General features: G+C 53.5%; 1 protein-coding gene across 3 annotated transcripts in view; it reads left to right on the top strand.

Annotated features, from left to right (window-relative positions):
- The window catches only part of SH3PXD2A (SH3 and PX domains 2A), a 248,330-nt gene that overhangs the window by 204,879 nt on the left and 27,246 nt on the right, over nucleotides 1-16,205 (top strand). For all 3 annotated transcript variants that reach the window (XM_065923260.1, XM_065923258.1, XM_065923259.1), the window contains one exon: nucleotides 15,081-15,194. In XM_065923260.1, coding sequence (XP_065779332.1) covers nucleotides 15,081-15,194 — 114 coding nt within the window. The remainder of the gene's footprint in view (nucleotides 1-15,080; nucleotides 15,195-16,205) is intronic.

Here is a 16,205-nt window from a genome sequence, read left to right as displayed (position 1 = left end):
GTGCTGAGTTGGGCCTGGCAGGGCAAAGACATGTTTAAGGGGGGTTGGGGGCGCGGAACTCTTCAAGGCCCACCTCAACACCCAGACATCTGTTTCATCCAGGCCTCCCCACCTTAGAACCGCTTCTGGAATATGGCAGGGTGACCTCATGGAGGGCAGGCTCGGTCAGTGACTTCCTAGCTTCCTCTCTGTGTCTCTGCCGTCAGGTACCAGAATCTTGCTGCTGACTGTGGTGGGGTGTTGATCACAGGCAGGCTCTCAGAGTACATGTATTAGTCGCTCAGTCGTGTCTGATTCTTTGTGACCCCCATGGACTATATAGCCCGCCAGTCTCCTCTGTCCATGGAATTCTCCAGGCAAGAATACTGGAGTGGATTACCATTCCCTTCTACAGGGGATCTTCCCAACCCAGGGATCGAATTAGGGTCTCCTGCATTGCAGGCAGATTCTTTACCATCTGAACTACTAGGGAAGCCCATTCAGAGTGGGGAGAACCAAACCATGCAATTAAGTGAGTGTGTAGTCAGGGGCTAGAGATGAAGCATTGAGTCATTCCCCAATTTATCTCCTACCATGTGCCACACATTGAGGCATAGAGATCATCAAGGACGGCTTGATCCCCAGTCGTGGAGCCTTCCCTCTCAAGGGGAAGGAGGGGACTGGGATTGCTGGTGTACAAGGAGGCAGAGTGGTAACTCTGCAGACTCCTCCCCTTAAGGGTTGGGGGCTGAGGCACCAGAGAGTGACGGCAGAAATGGGAAATCTCCTTGATTGGTGCCCATGGATGTCAGTCACTACTGACTGACCAATCATTGTAACTGGTGAGACTAAGAATGAGATAGTTGGCCCCAGGCAGTCTCTGGGGCAACTGAACTAGGGGTGTGGCCTTTTCTCAGTGTGGATTGAGATAGGAGCTGTACTGGGCCTCATTAACTTAGAAACTAAGATGACAAGATGGTGCCCTGAGGTAGGAGAGGCTCAAGGAGATGGTGTACACTCAGTCACTCAGTAGTATCTGACTCTTTGTAATCCCATGGACTATAGCCTGTCAGGCTCCTCTGTCCATGGGATTTTTCCAGGCAAGAATACTAGGGTGGGTTTCCATTTCCTCCTCCAGGGGATCTTGCCAACCCCGGGATCGAACCCACATCTCCTGCATTGGCAGGCTGATTCTTTACCACTGAGCCCTTGGAAAGCCCAACTCAAGGAGAGAAGCTTCCTAAATCACACAGACTCAATTAGGGCTCAGGATGGTCATCCCATGCCCAGGGTATTCCAACCTCAGCTTAAACCTAGTTCTGCTTTGTGGAGACCACTGATGTCAGAAACTCTGGGAAAGGCAAGAAAAGGAATGGTTGAAGCTCCTCCTGTATATCAAACAGTGAGCCAGACACCTTCCACTGGTGTAGTCACCACCCTTGCCCTGTAAAGCACAGATGGCAGGACTTCTGTTTCACAGGGAGGAAAGCCCAGAGAGTTCAGATAGCTAGCCTCTTCCCTGTACACTCTGCAGCCTCTTAGTTAATCTCCTGCGGTTCCCTCGGGCAGAAGCACCATGGTGGGGGAAGCTATTTCCTCTGAGTAGCTTTCCCCACATCCTGAGGATGGGATATAGCAGGGCTCTGGGGCTGCCCTTTCCAGAGGCGCCCCCCTGAGTTGCGCCCACCATGGAAGAGGGCAGTGTGTTCCCTGTGTGAGACACCATGGCTCCAAGAGTCCCAGTGGAGGCCTGCAGCCAGCCCATGAAACTGCTTTGAGTTTGAAGGGGCTGTTGGTTCATAGAATTCCCTCTGCATTCTTCCAGAAGCCTCGCCCCAGGGCGTGGGCTTGTCCCTGGTGCTGGGCTTGTGGGACCTCCCTGAGCTTGGCTCTCCCATTCCTGTGAGGGGAGAGGCCCAAATGAAAATGGCCCAATCAGGTGCTATGCTCACACACAGCAGACTGGGAGAGCTCATGGGTGGGGATATGGGCTTCCTGGGTGATCCTGGGCACATTATGCAACAAGCAACAGAGATCTCCTGGCCTCAGGTCCCTGTGGGTAACTCTCTCCAAGTGAACTGTGAATCAGAGGTACCTCCCTAGTTTAAGGGACCAGAGGAAGGAACACTGTCCAGGGGCTGAAGAACTGTATTGGACTCTAGTTGGCAGAAGATGCCAGGCCAGAGGGATGGGAGTTGTAAAGCAAATGCCCAGTGCTGACCCCAGGAGCTGGACTCAGAGAGACTGAGGCTGAGGGAAGCAGGGGGGACTAGTGTGGAGGGAGAAGCCAGGCAAGGTGAAGGAAGCCTTGTGCCCATCTTGTTACTGCAACAGCTGCTCCCTGAGTCCCTTCTTTGTCAAACACTGAGCCAGGCAGGGGCTTGACAGGATACCAAGATGAGTAAGACATGGCCTTTGTCCTCAAAGAGCTCTTGGTCTAACTGGGGTGACAGCCAACCCAAACCCAAGGTCAGGGTGCAGGGAGAACATGAGGGAAGGAGAATAGAAGGCCAGCTCACAGAGAGTCACAGGAACTTCACAAAGGTAATGGTTTTGAAAGATGAGGCCCGGGCAGTGATGGATCAGAAAGACCAACATATCTGGGCCTTCTGAGCCCTGCTGGGTGTGCACACAGAAGCATGATAGAGGGCCTTTCCTTCTAGACCACACGAAAGGCTCGTGTTCAGATCCCACGGTGCCACTGAGTAGCTACATGTAACCGTTTTGCCCCTCAATTCCCATATCTATAAAATGATGATAATATTGTGAATTCCACGTGGCTATTGGGAAGGTTTACTGTGCAAGAATATTGTCAAGTGGCATTTTCCTATTCTTTTCTCTAACAGACAGGAATGGGCCACCATCCAGTCTGGGCAGTGAATTGCATCTGGGAGTGGAGGGCAGGAGGAAGTTAGGAGTCCATCAAGTTCCTCAACCTGCTCAGAATAATGACCCCCTCCACCCCCATCCACCTACAATCCAGAGACTTTTCAAAGCATTTTCCCCATCTCTTCCACAGCATAGCTATGCAAGGCTAAGTGGGGCAGAGGCCTTTGTTTCTGTATTTCAGAAGAGGAAACAGTGACTTGCACGAGACCACAAAGCTTGCTAGTGGCTGAGCTTGGATATAAATCAAGGGGCTGCAAATCCTTAACCCAAGGCTCCTTCTTTAAGATCAGTGTTTCCCAGAGAGTGGGTCCTATAAGTGAGCGGCAGGCCCAGCATTAAATGGCATTGAATCCCATCAGGAGAAGGTTATTTCTTTTCAATTATTTCACTCCACATTGAAGAAAGTTTCCATGTGGGGCTTCTGTGTGGCTGAAACTTGCTGATGCTATTTGTTTGACCAAGGGAAATTCTAGCCCCAGTCTCAGTGTGTTGGCTAGATTGTGGCTTAGTATCTTGCTGGAAATCCATAGCATTGTTGTTTCATTGTATTTTTTCAGCTATGTTCTATCTGTGCCAAGGGATACAAGCTTTCCATTTAGAGTAATATAAGTAAATGGTTTTTGGAAACATATTTTTTGTTTGTTTGTTTAAAAAAAAAAAAAAACAGGGGTTATTCAGATTGTTTAATTGCATGCCTACTGCTCTACAGGGCTTCCCTCATGGCTCAACAATAAAAGAGTCCACCTGCAATGCAGGAGAGAAAGATTCTATCCCTGGGTCAGGAAGATCCCCTGGAGAAGGAAAAGGCTACCCACTCCAGTGTTCTTGCCAAGAAAACCCATGGACAGAGAAGCCTGGCAGGCAAAGCGTCGGACACAACTGTGTGACTGAGACGCATGCACTCTGCTCTGTAATGCCCAAGGTTTGGGGAACACAGGTACAGGTCCCCAGGCAGGACACCCCCCGGTACCTTTCTTCTCCCAGTCTCCTAGGGCGACACCAGTGGCTCCCAAATTCCAACTGGGAAAGAAGCCTGGAAAAGTATCAGCATTCGTGGCGGCTGCTCCCCACACCGCGTGGAAGAATCCACGTTGTCAGAGAGCTGTTGACGTCAGGCGGTGCGGGTTTTTGTAAGACCTCTATTTAAAATTCCCCAGAAATTAAAGAAGCAGGGTTTGGAGGGAGGGATGCCCTAGACAAATTGCGGAGTGGGTTTGTCTTGTTTATGGACATGGTCTTTAAAGTTGAAATTGCCCCTGTTTTTATTTTTTGCACCAGTTCAAGAGGGGCTGAACTCAGCTAGAAGGGAGGATATGGTTGTCTGTGTAAGGCTTTTAGTTGAAACCAGCTCAATTCTGGGACCAAGAAGCCTCTGTTTTTAGCCAAGAGACAAAAGGGAAAATATACAAACTCACTCATGTATACTTCATCTTGGAGTAAACTAGTTAAAAGAATAAGATCAACCCCTTATATTTCAAATGACTGGTGTAACAGATACAGAGGGTTCCGTCAGCTTTTTTCTCCAAGCTGGATATACACATACACACAGCAGACGTATTCCTTTCTTTTTGATTCCCCAGCACAACCCTGGTAAGTCCATGCTACTTAATATCCTCATCTCACTAATGAGGACACTTCATTGTCTTTCATCAGACATTTTGGATGACCAAGTATCATTCTAGCCCCAGGTCTTTTTCTTAGAAATGTCACCCACACAACACCACGGTACATGGGATGCTTTTAGCTGGCACAGAGAGGCAGTATGTTCCACAACACATGGCGGAAAAAAAAAAAAAAGTCTTGTTTTGTTTCTCTGACAAGCCTGATTTACCTCAGCTCGATGGTCAGCTCTGACTCTCTCTAATAAATCTCCTTCTGTAACAAAAAGGAAGCAGTCTCTAGATGTGGCCTCTTCAGTCACAGCACAGCTCAAATTTACTCTCTTGTTTTGTTCTCTGTAATTTCATGGTTGGGACCAGTGGTCCTAATTGTTTATTCATGGTGGCAATCTGAAGTTTCCTAAACAAATTATTTTCTTGAAGTTAAAAAAAGAGGGGGGAACTGCTTTAAATATATATTTACTATGTGAACCACAGTATACGCAGTTCTAGGATATGGCCAAAGTCAGCCAGTGGTGTGGAAATATCTGAGGTTTGAGAAATGCTGATCCAAAGTCACTCTCTCCTGGCAAAGACCTCAGATGAGATCTTGTGCCAGAAAACTGTCAGCTGGGTGGGCTCTGAGAGGGTGAGGGAGAGGCTGCCTAGAGACAGAGGCAGAAATCTACCTGTTAGCCCCCTCCTCAGGGTGTGGCAAGAAGTGGGGGAAGCCATGCCCATGACTCTGCTGAGAGCTGGGTCTGCTTAGTGGAGACCGACAGAATGGAGGAGAAACAGATGAAAGGACCGGTTTCCTGGTTCATCTGTCAGATAGAGATTTAGGAGATCTAATGGAAAAAGCAGGCGGTGTTGGCCTCTTTCTGCAAAGGTAGTGACAAAGAGTCATTTTTAACCTGAGCCAAGGGGATGCTGTGCTAGGAGTCAGGGCTGAGGACCGATCCTGGACTGCTCCTTGTAAACCAGGCATCTGGGTAAGTCACCCAGTCCAGGTGCTTCCTAATCCTAGTGCAGCCTAAGGTTTCACAGGCTTACTGTCCACCCTATCCCAAACTCCAGGACCCTTCTCATCCTCGCTGCCAAGTGGGGGGACCCATACAACCAAGAGCCCGAGACACTTCCAGTTGGCACCTAATATTTGGCATAATTATGAATAATGTGGCCATGTACTCCAGAAAGTTTAGAGAGCGAATTATAAGACTGCTGTTCTAAGCCATGTCCTTTTGTCTCTCCACTTCCTATAATACTTTTCATCTTGTCAGATTTGACCTGTCATTACCATCTGTTGAGCTCTGTTTTGGCTCCTGATCCTGGCACCACTTTTACTAAATGAGACGGTGCGGCCAACACAGCCTCTGTCTTTGTACTGTGACTGATTAAAACATCCAACGGTGCAGGTTCCCAGTGGGTGTAACCAGTAAGCCGTCAGATCCTCTCTGGATATAACCTCTGTGGTCAGCTATCAGCTGTGAATCTATTACTGCAGCCCTGCAGCCCCCAGCAGGACCATGAGAGCCCCAAGGTCTGGGTGGCTCAGCTCTGACGTATCCCAGACCCTCCAGGCCAGCATTCACATGTGATCAGAATCCCATGTGGTCTGGGCCCCATCTTTCCTGTTGTTTGTGCTCAGCGCTGCCTTGGTCATGCCCAGAACTGCTCTCCAACCACCCCTCAGAGAACCCATGTTTCCCTTCGTCAGGACCCACATTGAGGTCGCCTAGAATCTGCCTTCTGCTTTGAGTGTTGAGATCATGGCTGACTGTGTCCTCTGGCCTTGCTCCCACCTCCGTGGCTTCCCAGGTTGCTTACGGTGGCCTGGCAGGTTCTCGGTCAAGCGCTTTCCTCACAGAGGGCAGCTGTCTATGCCGTCCCCGTCTCCATGTGGGGCTGAGCCTCGGACAGGTGCTCTTCATATCCCCTCCCCCAGAGAGCCCCAAGGTCTGCACCCTTGCTCGGTCTCTCTAAACCTCCTCTTTCTTATCCCACCTCTTGCCTGGAGCAGCAGGGGAAATACCCTTTTGCTGTCCTGAGCCCTTTCTCAGGGACCCACCTGTGAGACTTGAACCTTTCCACTGCTGGTTCTGAGAGGTCCACACCCTCTTTCTCTGTTTTTCTTGCAGCCGCCCTCCCTCCATCTGAATGCCTTGCTCACCCTGCACAGCCACGTCTCACCCACCATCTGCATCATTTATAATCATATTAGAAAAATGCCTTTTTGCATCTCCTGTCCTCCTGAGCCAACTTCTGTTCAGGAACCTCTGGCCATGGCTCACACAGCAATGCTCCATGGGTGGATGGAGGACAGAGATGTTGAAGGTGATTGCCCCTTGCCCTGTCGCCTGGAAAAATTCCCACCATGAAGCATGGTGAATATTACTGGTGAGGGCCACGTGGACTCACTTCACCTGCCTGTCCTGTTCCTTCCACCAGGTTTCCATCTTCCCCCTGCTCCTTCCCTCCAGATTTAATCTGAGGTTCAGTTCAGGCCTCCTGTTTTCTAAATGTTCTTTCTGACTGCTTGGTTTCATCTCTGGTATCTACAGTTCCTTCAAATGATGCATCGGCCAGCACTGTTATCTATGGCATGGGGCAGCCTTCGTCCCCCTCCCTGCCCCCAACCCATGCCAAGCACAGAACGAGACCTTCAGTAGAGACTTTCTAAGGTTAAGGCCAAATGCTAGTGACACCAAGAGGCTCTCTCTCTCCATGAGACTCCAGACACCTAAGACCACCTGCCTCCCTGCCCACCATGACACCAATCATTGAGGTCTTGATTCTTTAAAATTCACCATAGTGTACACTTAAACTTTAGTAATAGCTCTTCAATGCATCTTGCTAGGAACCCGGCACTGTCCTGAACACTTTTCGTAGCTTTATTCATCCACCAACACAGTGAGATGTAAGTGTACTATAGGTCCATTTTACAGATGAGGAAATTGAGGTGATTGCTAGTAAACAGTGGAGCTGGGATCTGAACCCAGGCAGCCTCACTCTAGAGCCCTTGCTTAGAGCTGTGGTTCTTCTCTACCCATCATTTTAGAGTGCACCTCCTGGGCCTGCCTGGACCCAGCGCTGGGCTTTTGGGCCCTTCCAGAGGGGTGGGCAGGCTGGAGCAGGTTGGGGGTGGGGTGGCAGTGGCCCAGCTCTCGCTGTCTTCTTGCCACAGACTCCACAGAGCCTTCCAAACAGTGACGTAGCAGCCTGTGCTAATGGTCTTGGAATTCAGGCCTCAGGCGCCCAGGGAAGGTTCTGGGGCCCTCATGGCCTGAGAGCCCCCTTTGGAGGAGGGGGAGGCCATAGGCAACAGAGAGGGGGGTGGGTGTCAGAGGCGGGATGAGAAGAATAGGTCAGCTAGGAAGGCAGGGGCTATGGGGGTACGCTGGGAGGGACTTGGAGGGGGAGGGCTCCCACCCATTCCTGTTTGCTTTGGACCGCGGAGGCCACGTGCTGAGAGCTGGAGTGTGTCTTGGCAACAGGCCGCAGTGACAGAGCTTTCTGACCAGGGGAGGCCTGGCCCAGGGTGGCTGCCTTTCGTTGTTCTTAAAGGCACAGCATCATGCCATGGATGGCCTGCATTTCCCATGTTTCTGCTCACTCTCAGGTAGAAGGCTCAGTTCTGCCCCAAGGTCATGGGAAGGGCATCAGGGCAGAAGTGGTCCCTTAGGGCTCAGCCTTGTGCCAGGTGTAGTGTGGCCAAGTGGGCAGGGCTGGTGACATATGCCTGGCCAGGCCCCCTTCAGCCCCCTTCCTCCTTAGCATCTCCCTCCCTCTACCACCAAGTACCCCCAAATTCCTCCTCCTCTTCTCCAAACCGCTCCAAGGAAAGAATAGGAGAGTGCCCGGACATTTCAGTCTCACGAGAGGGCCAGAGCCCGAGGGTGAGGTGTACACAGAGAATGGAGGCAGGTGTGTGAGGCCTGGACTGTGCCTCTGCTGCTAGCTCCATCACCTCCCTCCTGCTGTGGACGCGGAAACCCTCCGAGAGGGCCTGGCATGCAGCAGCACTCCACAGATGCCAGCTGTGGGTTAGACCACGTGAAGGACCTGGAGGGAAGGGAAAGGCAAGGCTCAGAGGTCACCTAAAAGCTTCTGTGTTCCAGACTCTGCCCACATGTCTCATCTTGCCCACTACCTTCCGAGTGGGCACCCAGGGCAGGTGGGAGGCAGCCCAGCCCCCTCACTGGCCACAGCACCAGTGCGCAGGTTGTGTTTGCACCCATCCCGGGTGCCGTGCAGGGGCAGATGGGGAAGGGGCGCCTGCATCCCGAGTGAAGTTGTTCTCTGCAGCATCCCTGTGCCTGGAATAGGGCCTAGCACATGCCAGGTGCTCCGTAAAGGCTGGTTGTTGAGTGTACCACGTGTCCCTGATATACCAAGGGCAACACACGATGCCAGGCATCCCTCTGGCTGGATCGTACTGCCCTGGTATGACAAGGCTCAAGGAGGTCAGACCTGTTCCGGGTCACCAGTGAGCATGTGGTGAAGCCAGGATTCAAACTGAGGTCTGTCTTGGAAGAGGGGCTATAAGAGGTGCCTGTGGACTGAGTCCTGGGGTGAGCAGGACAGGAAGGGTGGGGAGACCTCATGGAGGACCACACCTTGAAGGACACACAAGAGGGAGAGGAAGGGAGCAGGGTCCCCCTACCCCTGCCAGCTGTTTTGTCCCAGGCTGAGCTGTGAGTGACCTCAGAAGGCTTTATTAATGTCCTAATTGTGTGCAGCTGGCCTCCTCTGGCCCTAATGAGCTCATTATCCACTCTCATTAAGGAGACCATTGTGGCCTGGTCACCCTGGGGACAGCAGTGGCCTGGGGGTGCCCGCCACTTCCTGCCACCCTTTGGACAGGCTCAGGTCCCTTCTAGAGAGGCTGAAGCCCCCGTCCCTCGCCCAGCCCCTCACCCGGGTCCTCCCATCCCTTCCCTCTGTCTGTCTTCATCTCTGACTCGTGTGTGTGTATGTGTGTGGTTCTTGAGAGAGAGAATCTGTCGACTCTAAGTTTCTTGCTGCCGCCCCCTTCCATCCCTCCCCTAGTGCCAGCCCTGGGAAGCCTCAATTAGAGTCCATTTTAAAGGACTTTGAAATTGGCCAAACAGCTAAAGATTATGCTTAGCCTGGACAAAGGGAGAGACTGACTTCTGGACCTGAGCGTTCTCCTATGTGGGCCTAGGGCTCCCTGCCCCGCTGTGAGCTGGAGGTGCTGGCCAGGCCTGCCGGGCTCTGCCTTCTCTCGTCCTTCACTCCCGGCCGTGGTGAAGGGGCTTCAGTGAGTCCTACCGAGCAGGTTGGCTGCTGTGACAGGTGACATTGCTGTTCTCTCTGGGCCTTTGTCTCCTGGAGAGAGCTGGGCCCTGGCCTGTAGGCCGGCCTGGCTGAAATCCATTCTTCTCTGGCACTGTAGACACGTGGCCCTCACAGAAGGAGAGGCCAGGGTGAGGCAGTGCTTGGGGGCTTGGTCAGTTCAGGATTCTTCCAGATGATTGTCCCAGCCTGGGGTCTTAGCCTGGGGACCCCAGAAAGGACTGCCCCAGCCTGGGGACTTAGCCTGGGGTCCCCAGGAGGAAGCCTTCTCCTGAACATCCAGCATCTGAGTGCGTCTCTCTCAGGCTCCTGGACATCACTTCGCAGTTTCCCATTCAAAAGAGTGGACGTGGTAGTCCTCTCTTGACCCGGCTGGGGAGCATCTCAGTATAAGGCACTCCAGCTGAATTTGAGTCTTTCTGACTCCAGACTCCCAGTTATTACCCTCTATCCCCAGAGGGTCCTCACATGTAGATATAGACACTCAAACCTGAGACTCTACTCGTGGTGTATGCACATCAAGCACACACTCAGCGATGTGGACAGACTCACAGGCAGCACATATGTAAAGCATCCGTGTTCAGGGATCCTCGTTGTCAAGGAGTCCCTGTACCCGCGTGCACGGCACAGAGGTGCACCTGACCCGCTTCTGTGGTGGTGAAGAGTATGGGTCCTGAAGCTGGAGGGCCTGGTTTTGAGTCCAACTCTGCCTCCTCCTGGTGGTGATCTCTTCTGCCTCAGTTCCCACATCTGTGAAGTGGGGATAGTGACGACAGTAAGTTATTTCACAGGGTCCTTGAAGATTAAGTCAAGTGAGGTCTGTAATGTTAGCTCCTGACACGGCATGCTTTTCTCAGCACCTGGCTATAATCATCATGTGATACATGTATAGACACACCTCTCTTCCATGCACACAGGTCCCCACCCATGCATGTGTATGTGGACATAGCCTGCCTCCCACTGTGCGCCTCTGCAGGAGCGAGAACATGGTGTGCACTAGAGGGGAGCCGGAGATGCCCGCAGGCTGACTGACACCTGAGCCCTCTTGGCCAGCTGGGCTGTACCCAGGGTGGCTCAGGCTCTAACTGCTCCTTGGTGAAGACACAGTGACTTTGGTGAGGGGCCCCGGTTGCAGCTGCCGGCGTCTGGGAGAGGCCTGCCAGCAGCCATCAGTGGGCACAGGCCCAAGGAGCCACCCCCACAGGCCCAACTGTGTGACTCGTGCCAGGGCTCCTGGGGGGTCTGTGTAGAGCTGGGTGGGCACCCCAGCCCATGTTAAGCCAATGCCTGCCTGGGTGGTGACAGCCTGTCCATCTCTGCTTCGTGGGTGGTGACTGAGCCTGTCCAGTGGCGGCTCTTCTCTACAGGGCCTACTGCAGGAGGGACCTGGGTCTCAGAGCCACACAGCCCAGCTCTGCATGTATCAGGGCTGGGGTGTTCTCAGGTCAGGTTGGAAGGACCTCTGAGCTGTGAGGAAGATGAGAGTCTCAGCCCCAAGTCGGGTGCTGCAGACGGATAGGACTCTAAGTTGCTGCCCTGGGGTGAGATGATCATGGTCTGCCAGTGGTGTGGCCCAGGCTCCACAGAAACCTGGGATACTGGAGAGGTTTTGAGGTCGAAAGGACTCAGATAGCCCTGGCACATCCCAGGGGTACCCAGCAGTGTGAGGCACAGACCATCACACCTTCCTGCCCACTGGGTGCCTCAGCCACATGGTCAACCCCTCAGCAAATCCCTGCCCAGCTTGCCCTGAGTGCCAGGCCTATGCCAGGCAGAGGTAGGAGGCAGGCCAGCTCTGCCCCACCCTGGGGAGATACTCTACACAGACAAGTTCAGATCCATCCCTCCATCCCAGATCCCTGGCTTCTGGGGGGAAGAGAGGGAGCAGAAAGTACATGGAAGGTTCTCAAAGGGTGAAGTTAGGCAGGAGGGGAAACTGCCACCAGCAGAAAAGAACCCTAAATTCTGGGATTATAAAGCCCTTGGATCCAATGAGAAAAAGTCCACACAGGGCCTTGGTCTGGAAATTGCCATGGGGGGAGGTTGGGAGAAAGGACAGCAGGAGGTCAGCAGGCTCGAAGACTCACAGGTGAGAACACAGACAAACTCAGGTGAGACTGATGGAGGAACCCGCACAAGTCCTCCTGGTGCCCATGGAGGAGCTTGCATCCTTCACCTCTGCTGAGGATGCCTTTGGGGCCCAGATTTCCGAAATAGAGAGAAAGGTTAGAAGAGAGTCAGCCCAGCCATCCAGGAGACCACCAAGTTCCTTGCTTTCCTCGAAAGTCATGGGCTCACACAGAAAAGGAGGGACTATGCTGCCACTGAGACAGCAAGTAGGTTGTTTTAGAGGGTGGAGTGGGCAATGGACACACCTTGGTATAGAAAAAGAGGCTGGGCGGGGGGGTGGGCTGGGCATGGAGAGATCTCAGCAAATCCTCAGGGAGACACGTATCCAAGCTCTTTTGTTCCTCCGGACACATTCCCTGTTCTGTCTGATGACCATAAGATCCCTGAGCCCATCCTGGGGAGTCCTCTTCTGGGAAGAAGGGCTTCCCTTTGAGACTAGGCCTTCAGGGCACTACCTTGGCATACTGGGACTTGGCTCTGGGGGCTGGAACTGGTCTTTCAGCTCCCTGGACACAGGTTGACGAGGGACTGGAGGGTGTGGTGACCAAAGCCTATGAACTTCTGTCGTTGGACCTGGACCTGGGCAGGCATGTGAGAGCCTCAGCCTTCCAGACCCTCCCCAAATGACTCCAAGTTGGGGACTGTGATGACTGTTCTTCTGGGCTCTTGGAGGTTATCCTGTGAGGGGGAGTTTGGTTGGGGAGGGACCGCTTACCAAGAGTAACTCGGAGGTCTCCATCCTTCCCCACTGAGGTCTGTGGTGGCAGGCGCCCAGCGGACTTGGGTTTTGTTCTCTAAACTTGAGTTGTGATGGCGGACCTTCTGGTTTGAACCCTGCTGACTAAGGGCGCGTGTGAAACCTGCTGTGGCTCAATTGAACGGCACAGGAAGGTCGCTGGCTCACTGTAATGAGAACGTCCACCAGGGCGGCCTAGCTTTAGCACCTCTGTGCCCCAGGATCAAGTGATGGTCATCGGGGCTGACTTTCTCCATTGCCTGGTTTTGCTTTATTGACTTAACTCTCAGGACATCTCTTCCCCACACCCCTGAAATTCCTGGTTAATGTGGGACTTAGGGTTCAGGTCGCCAGAGCACCCACGTCCGTTCCTGGAGAAGCCTGTGAACCGTAACAGTGTCTGGGGAGGTGACAGGCCCGTCAGGACACAGTTGGCTAGATGCACCCACTCCTGTGGCCAAGGAGGCAGAGCCGTAGGGCGGGAATGTCTGTGAGGTGGGCAGCTCTGTGACCTCGAGTCAGACTCTGGGGAAGAACACTGGGCTTGGGGCCTATCGGCAGGGACAGTTGGGGTTCCTGAAAGTTCCCCCACAGCCTGAGAGAAGGGGAGAAGCCACCCCAGGCAGAGACCCCTGCAAGTCCATGCCTTCTGGCTGCTTTGGGGTCTCTCAGCCACAGCCTCCCAAGCAGCCATGCGGCTATCGCCAGGGCTCTAGGGAGGATGGCAGTGCTGCCTGGGTGGGTAGGCCTGGAGTGGGCACGTGGCCCACACCCATCCCCCTTGGGTGAGGAATGAGGGAATTGACCTGAACCTGGCAGAGAGAGAGAATGAAGGCTTCCACCCTGAGTCCCCTGGGGCAGTGACCCAGCTACGGGCTGGGCCTCAGAAATCCAGATCCTTGTCTGAAACTTTTTCTTTTCCTTTTTTTTAAGGCTTTGTTTTTGTTTTTAGAGCAGTTTAAGTCAAGGAAAATTGAGTGGGAGGGGTCCCATATACACCTGTCCCCCCCACACGCAAGCAGCCTGCCCTGTCATCAACATCCCCCACCAGAGTTGTCCATTTGGTACAACTGATGACCTTCACGGACACATCCTAATCACCCAGAGTCCCTAGTTCTATTTAGGGTCCATTCTCAGTGCTGGACATTCTGTGGGTGTGGACAAACATACAAGGACTGTATCTGATGTTACAGTATCATACAGATGTCATGGCAGTTCATAAGGTTTGCAGAGCTGCATGCAGAGTGTTGTGGGATTTCTTGGAAAGGGTGGGGTGCAGTGGGCCTTCAAGACTAGACCGCAGGCTGTGTGCTATCCCAGCCCAGTGACCCGGAGCATTGGAAGTTGAAGACCTAGGTGATGACCCTGGGTGTGAGATCCTGTGCAGGAGTGGGACCGTTGTCCTCTGCCCCTCTCCATTGTTGTCACAGCAGCCCCCAGGCAGCCTTCTCTACCTCCCAGTGCTAAGCCCAGCTGGGAGAGCCTGGAGGTCCCTATGTGCCCCCTCCTTGGGCAGCTGCTCACTGCTGTGGGCAGTGATGGGGCCTCAGTGTGCTGCTCAGGGAGGAGCCCTGGGGTCTCTTGACAGGTTGCAGTCCAGATTTGGAAATAGTGAGTGAGCTCTGTCACAGACAGAAAAGAGCATCGGTGCCAAATGGCTTTGGAGGCAGGAAAGAATCAGAATGGGAGGCGGGCAGAGACGGACTCCTGTGAAAAGTACCTTCTAGGAAGGAACAGAAGACAGTTAGTGGAGTGCCATGGCTTCAGAGTTCGGAGTATTGACTCAGCTTTTGTGAGTGATGAATGAATGAGCCAACAATCAGGAAACAAAACGAATGCACTGCTCTCACTTGGCCATGACCGTCAAGGGTCACTCGAGGGTGCAGTGCCCACTTACCATGATGGAGTCGTCAACACACTGAAGGCAGCTGTGAGTAGCACCGATGTGAAATTACCACTGACCCGCAAGTAGGAGCAATGACCATTGGAACATATTTGTGAGGCCTTTTTACCCCCAGGTTACATTAAACCAGAGAAAATGGTCAACTCCAGGTCACACCAGTGATCCTAGTGGGCTTGAAAAACCCTACATGGTCTCTGTGTTTGGCTGGAGTCCCCTTTACCTTTCCCGCAAGGTAACTTCCATGTGTTGGGCATATCGTGTCCATTTCATTTTCATTTTCACACGTTTGTGAGGGTGGATTGCGATCCATCAGGTCCCCTCTTCTCAGGGACTGTGTTGGTCTCTCCTTCCTCAGCCAGGAACCTGGGCTCCAGGAGGCTAGATGTGGGCCATGCGTTTGCTGGTGCCCAGGGCCATGTGGCTCTGTGCTCTGCCCTCCTCGCTGCTCCTTCCTCCTCGTCCTGGCACCCTCCCCACCTCAGCCATCCACTGACTCTCATGGCTGTGCTCTCTCTTGTCCCTGCTGCAGGCTGGTGGTTCGTGAGCACCTCTGAGGAGCAGGGCTGGGTCCCTGCCACCTACCTGGAGGCCCAGAATGGTACTCGGGACGACTCAGATATCAACACCTCCAAGACTGGAGATGGTAAGAGCCTGCAAGTTTAAGGGGCAAGGTGATGATACAGCTTTCCCACCCTTCTCCCTAAGACCATCAGAAACTCTAAAAAGGCTGGGTCATGGTCCCCGTACTTCCCCTGGGAGCCCATCTCCCTGGGGCCAGCCCACAAGCTCACCTCCTATCCAGGTCTGTCCTCGCTGGTCCTGCATGGGACTCAAACTAGACTGGAGATTCTCCTGGGGTCTGGGTCTCAGGTTTTGATAACTTTGGGTCAGAGACTGGGAGGAACAGTCTTAGGGCTCATCCCCTACAGCTCCCTCTCCCCACAGAAGCCCTAGATTCCTCTGGGGGTCCCTACCAAGATCCACCTTTGCACTGTACTCTCTGTGGCAGGGACGACCCCAAAGGGGCCATGTGCATGCCACTTCTCCTGTTCACAGTCTGCTCGGAGGCCGCCCCTTCGGGCACCTGTTAGCCCAGCCCAGGCTGCGGACATAGTGGGCAGCTGGGGGAGTCGTTTCTTTGTGTTGCCGGAACCCAGGGGTGGCTTCAACTCTTGCACCGTCAGCCTTCCTGATTCGTTCTGGCCTCAAAAGGTTTTTCTGGGGTTTTCTCTGTTGCGTTTCTAAGAACCCACCCCTCCCCCGCAGCCAGCACTGGCCTACTCAGCCTGTCCAGTGGACTTGGGTATTCCCCAGAGCAGGCTGCCAGAGCCCAGCAAGCCTGCCTGCTCCTGGTGACTTCCAAACCTCCCTTGTTCTGGCAGCAGGAAGGCTTGCCATAACGGTCAGTGAGGATCGTCCAGTTGGGCACCTCTGAGAGCCAGGGGGATGGATGCCTGCCGCCCAGAGCTCAGGCCACCTCCAGGCCTGCCCCTCCCCACCCCCACTCCACACTGCCCAGGCCAAAATAAGCAGCCCGCCCAGCGCCAGCTCCTTATTCATCCTTCCCCCAAATGTCGGTTACTGGGCAGTTGGAGCCCTGCCCTTCCTCCCCTGTAAACGCCGCGTTTCAGTCCCTTGATCAGGGCCACAGCCC

Source organism: Muntiacus reevesi, chromosome 2 (assembly GCF_963930625.1).
Source record: "Muntiacus reevesi chromosome 2, mMunRee1.1, whole genome shotgun sequence".
Taxonomy (NCBI): domain Eukaryota; kingdom Metazoa; phylum Chordata; class Mammalia; order Artiodactyla; family Cervidae; genus Muntiacus; species Muntiacus reevesi.
Note: the sequence above shows the minus strand (reverse complement) of the source record. Positions and strands in the feature narration are given on the sequence as shown.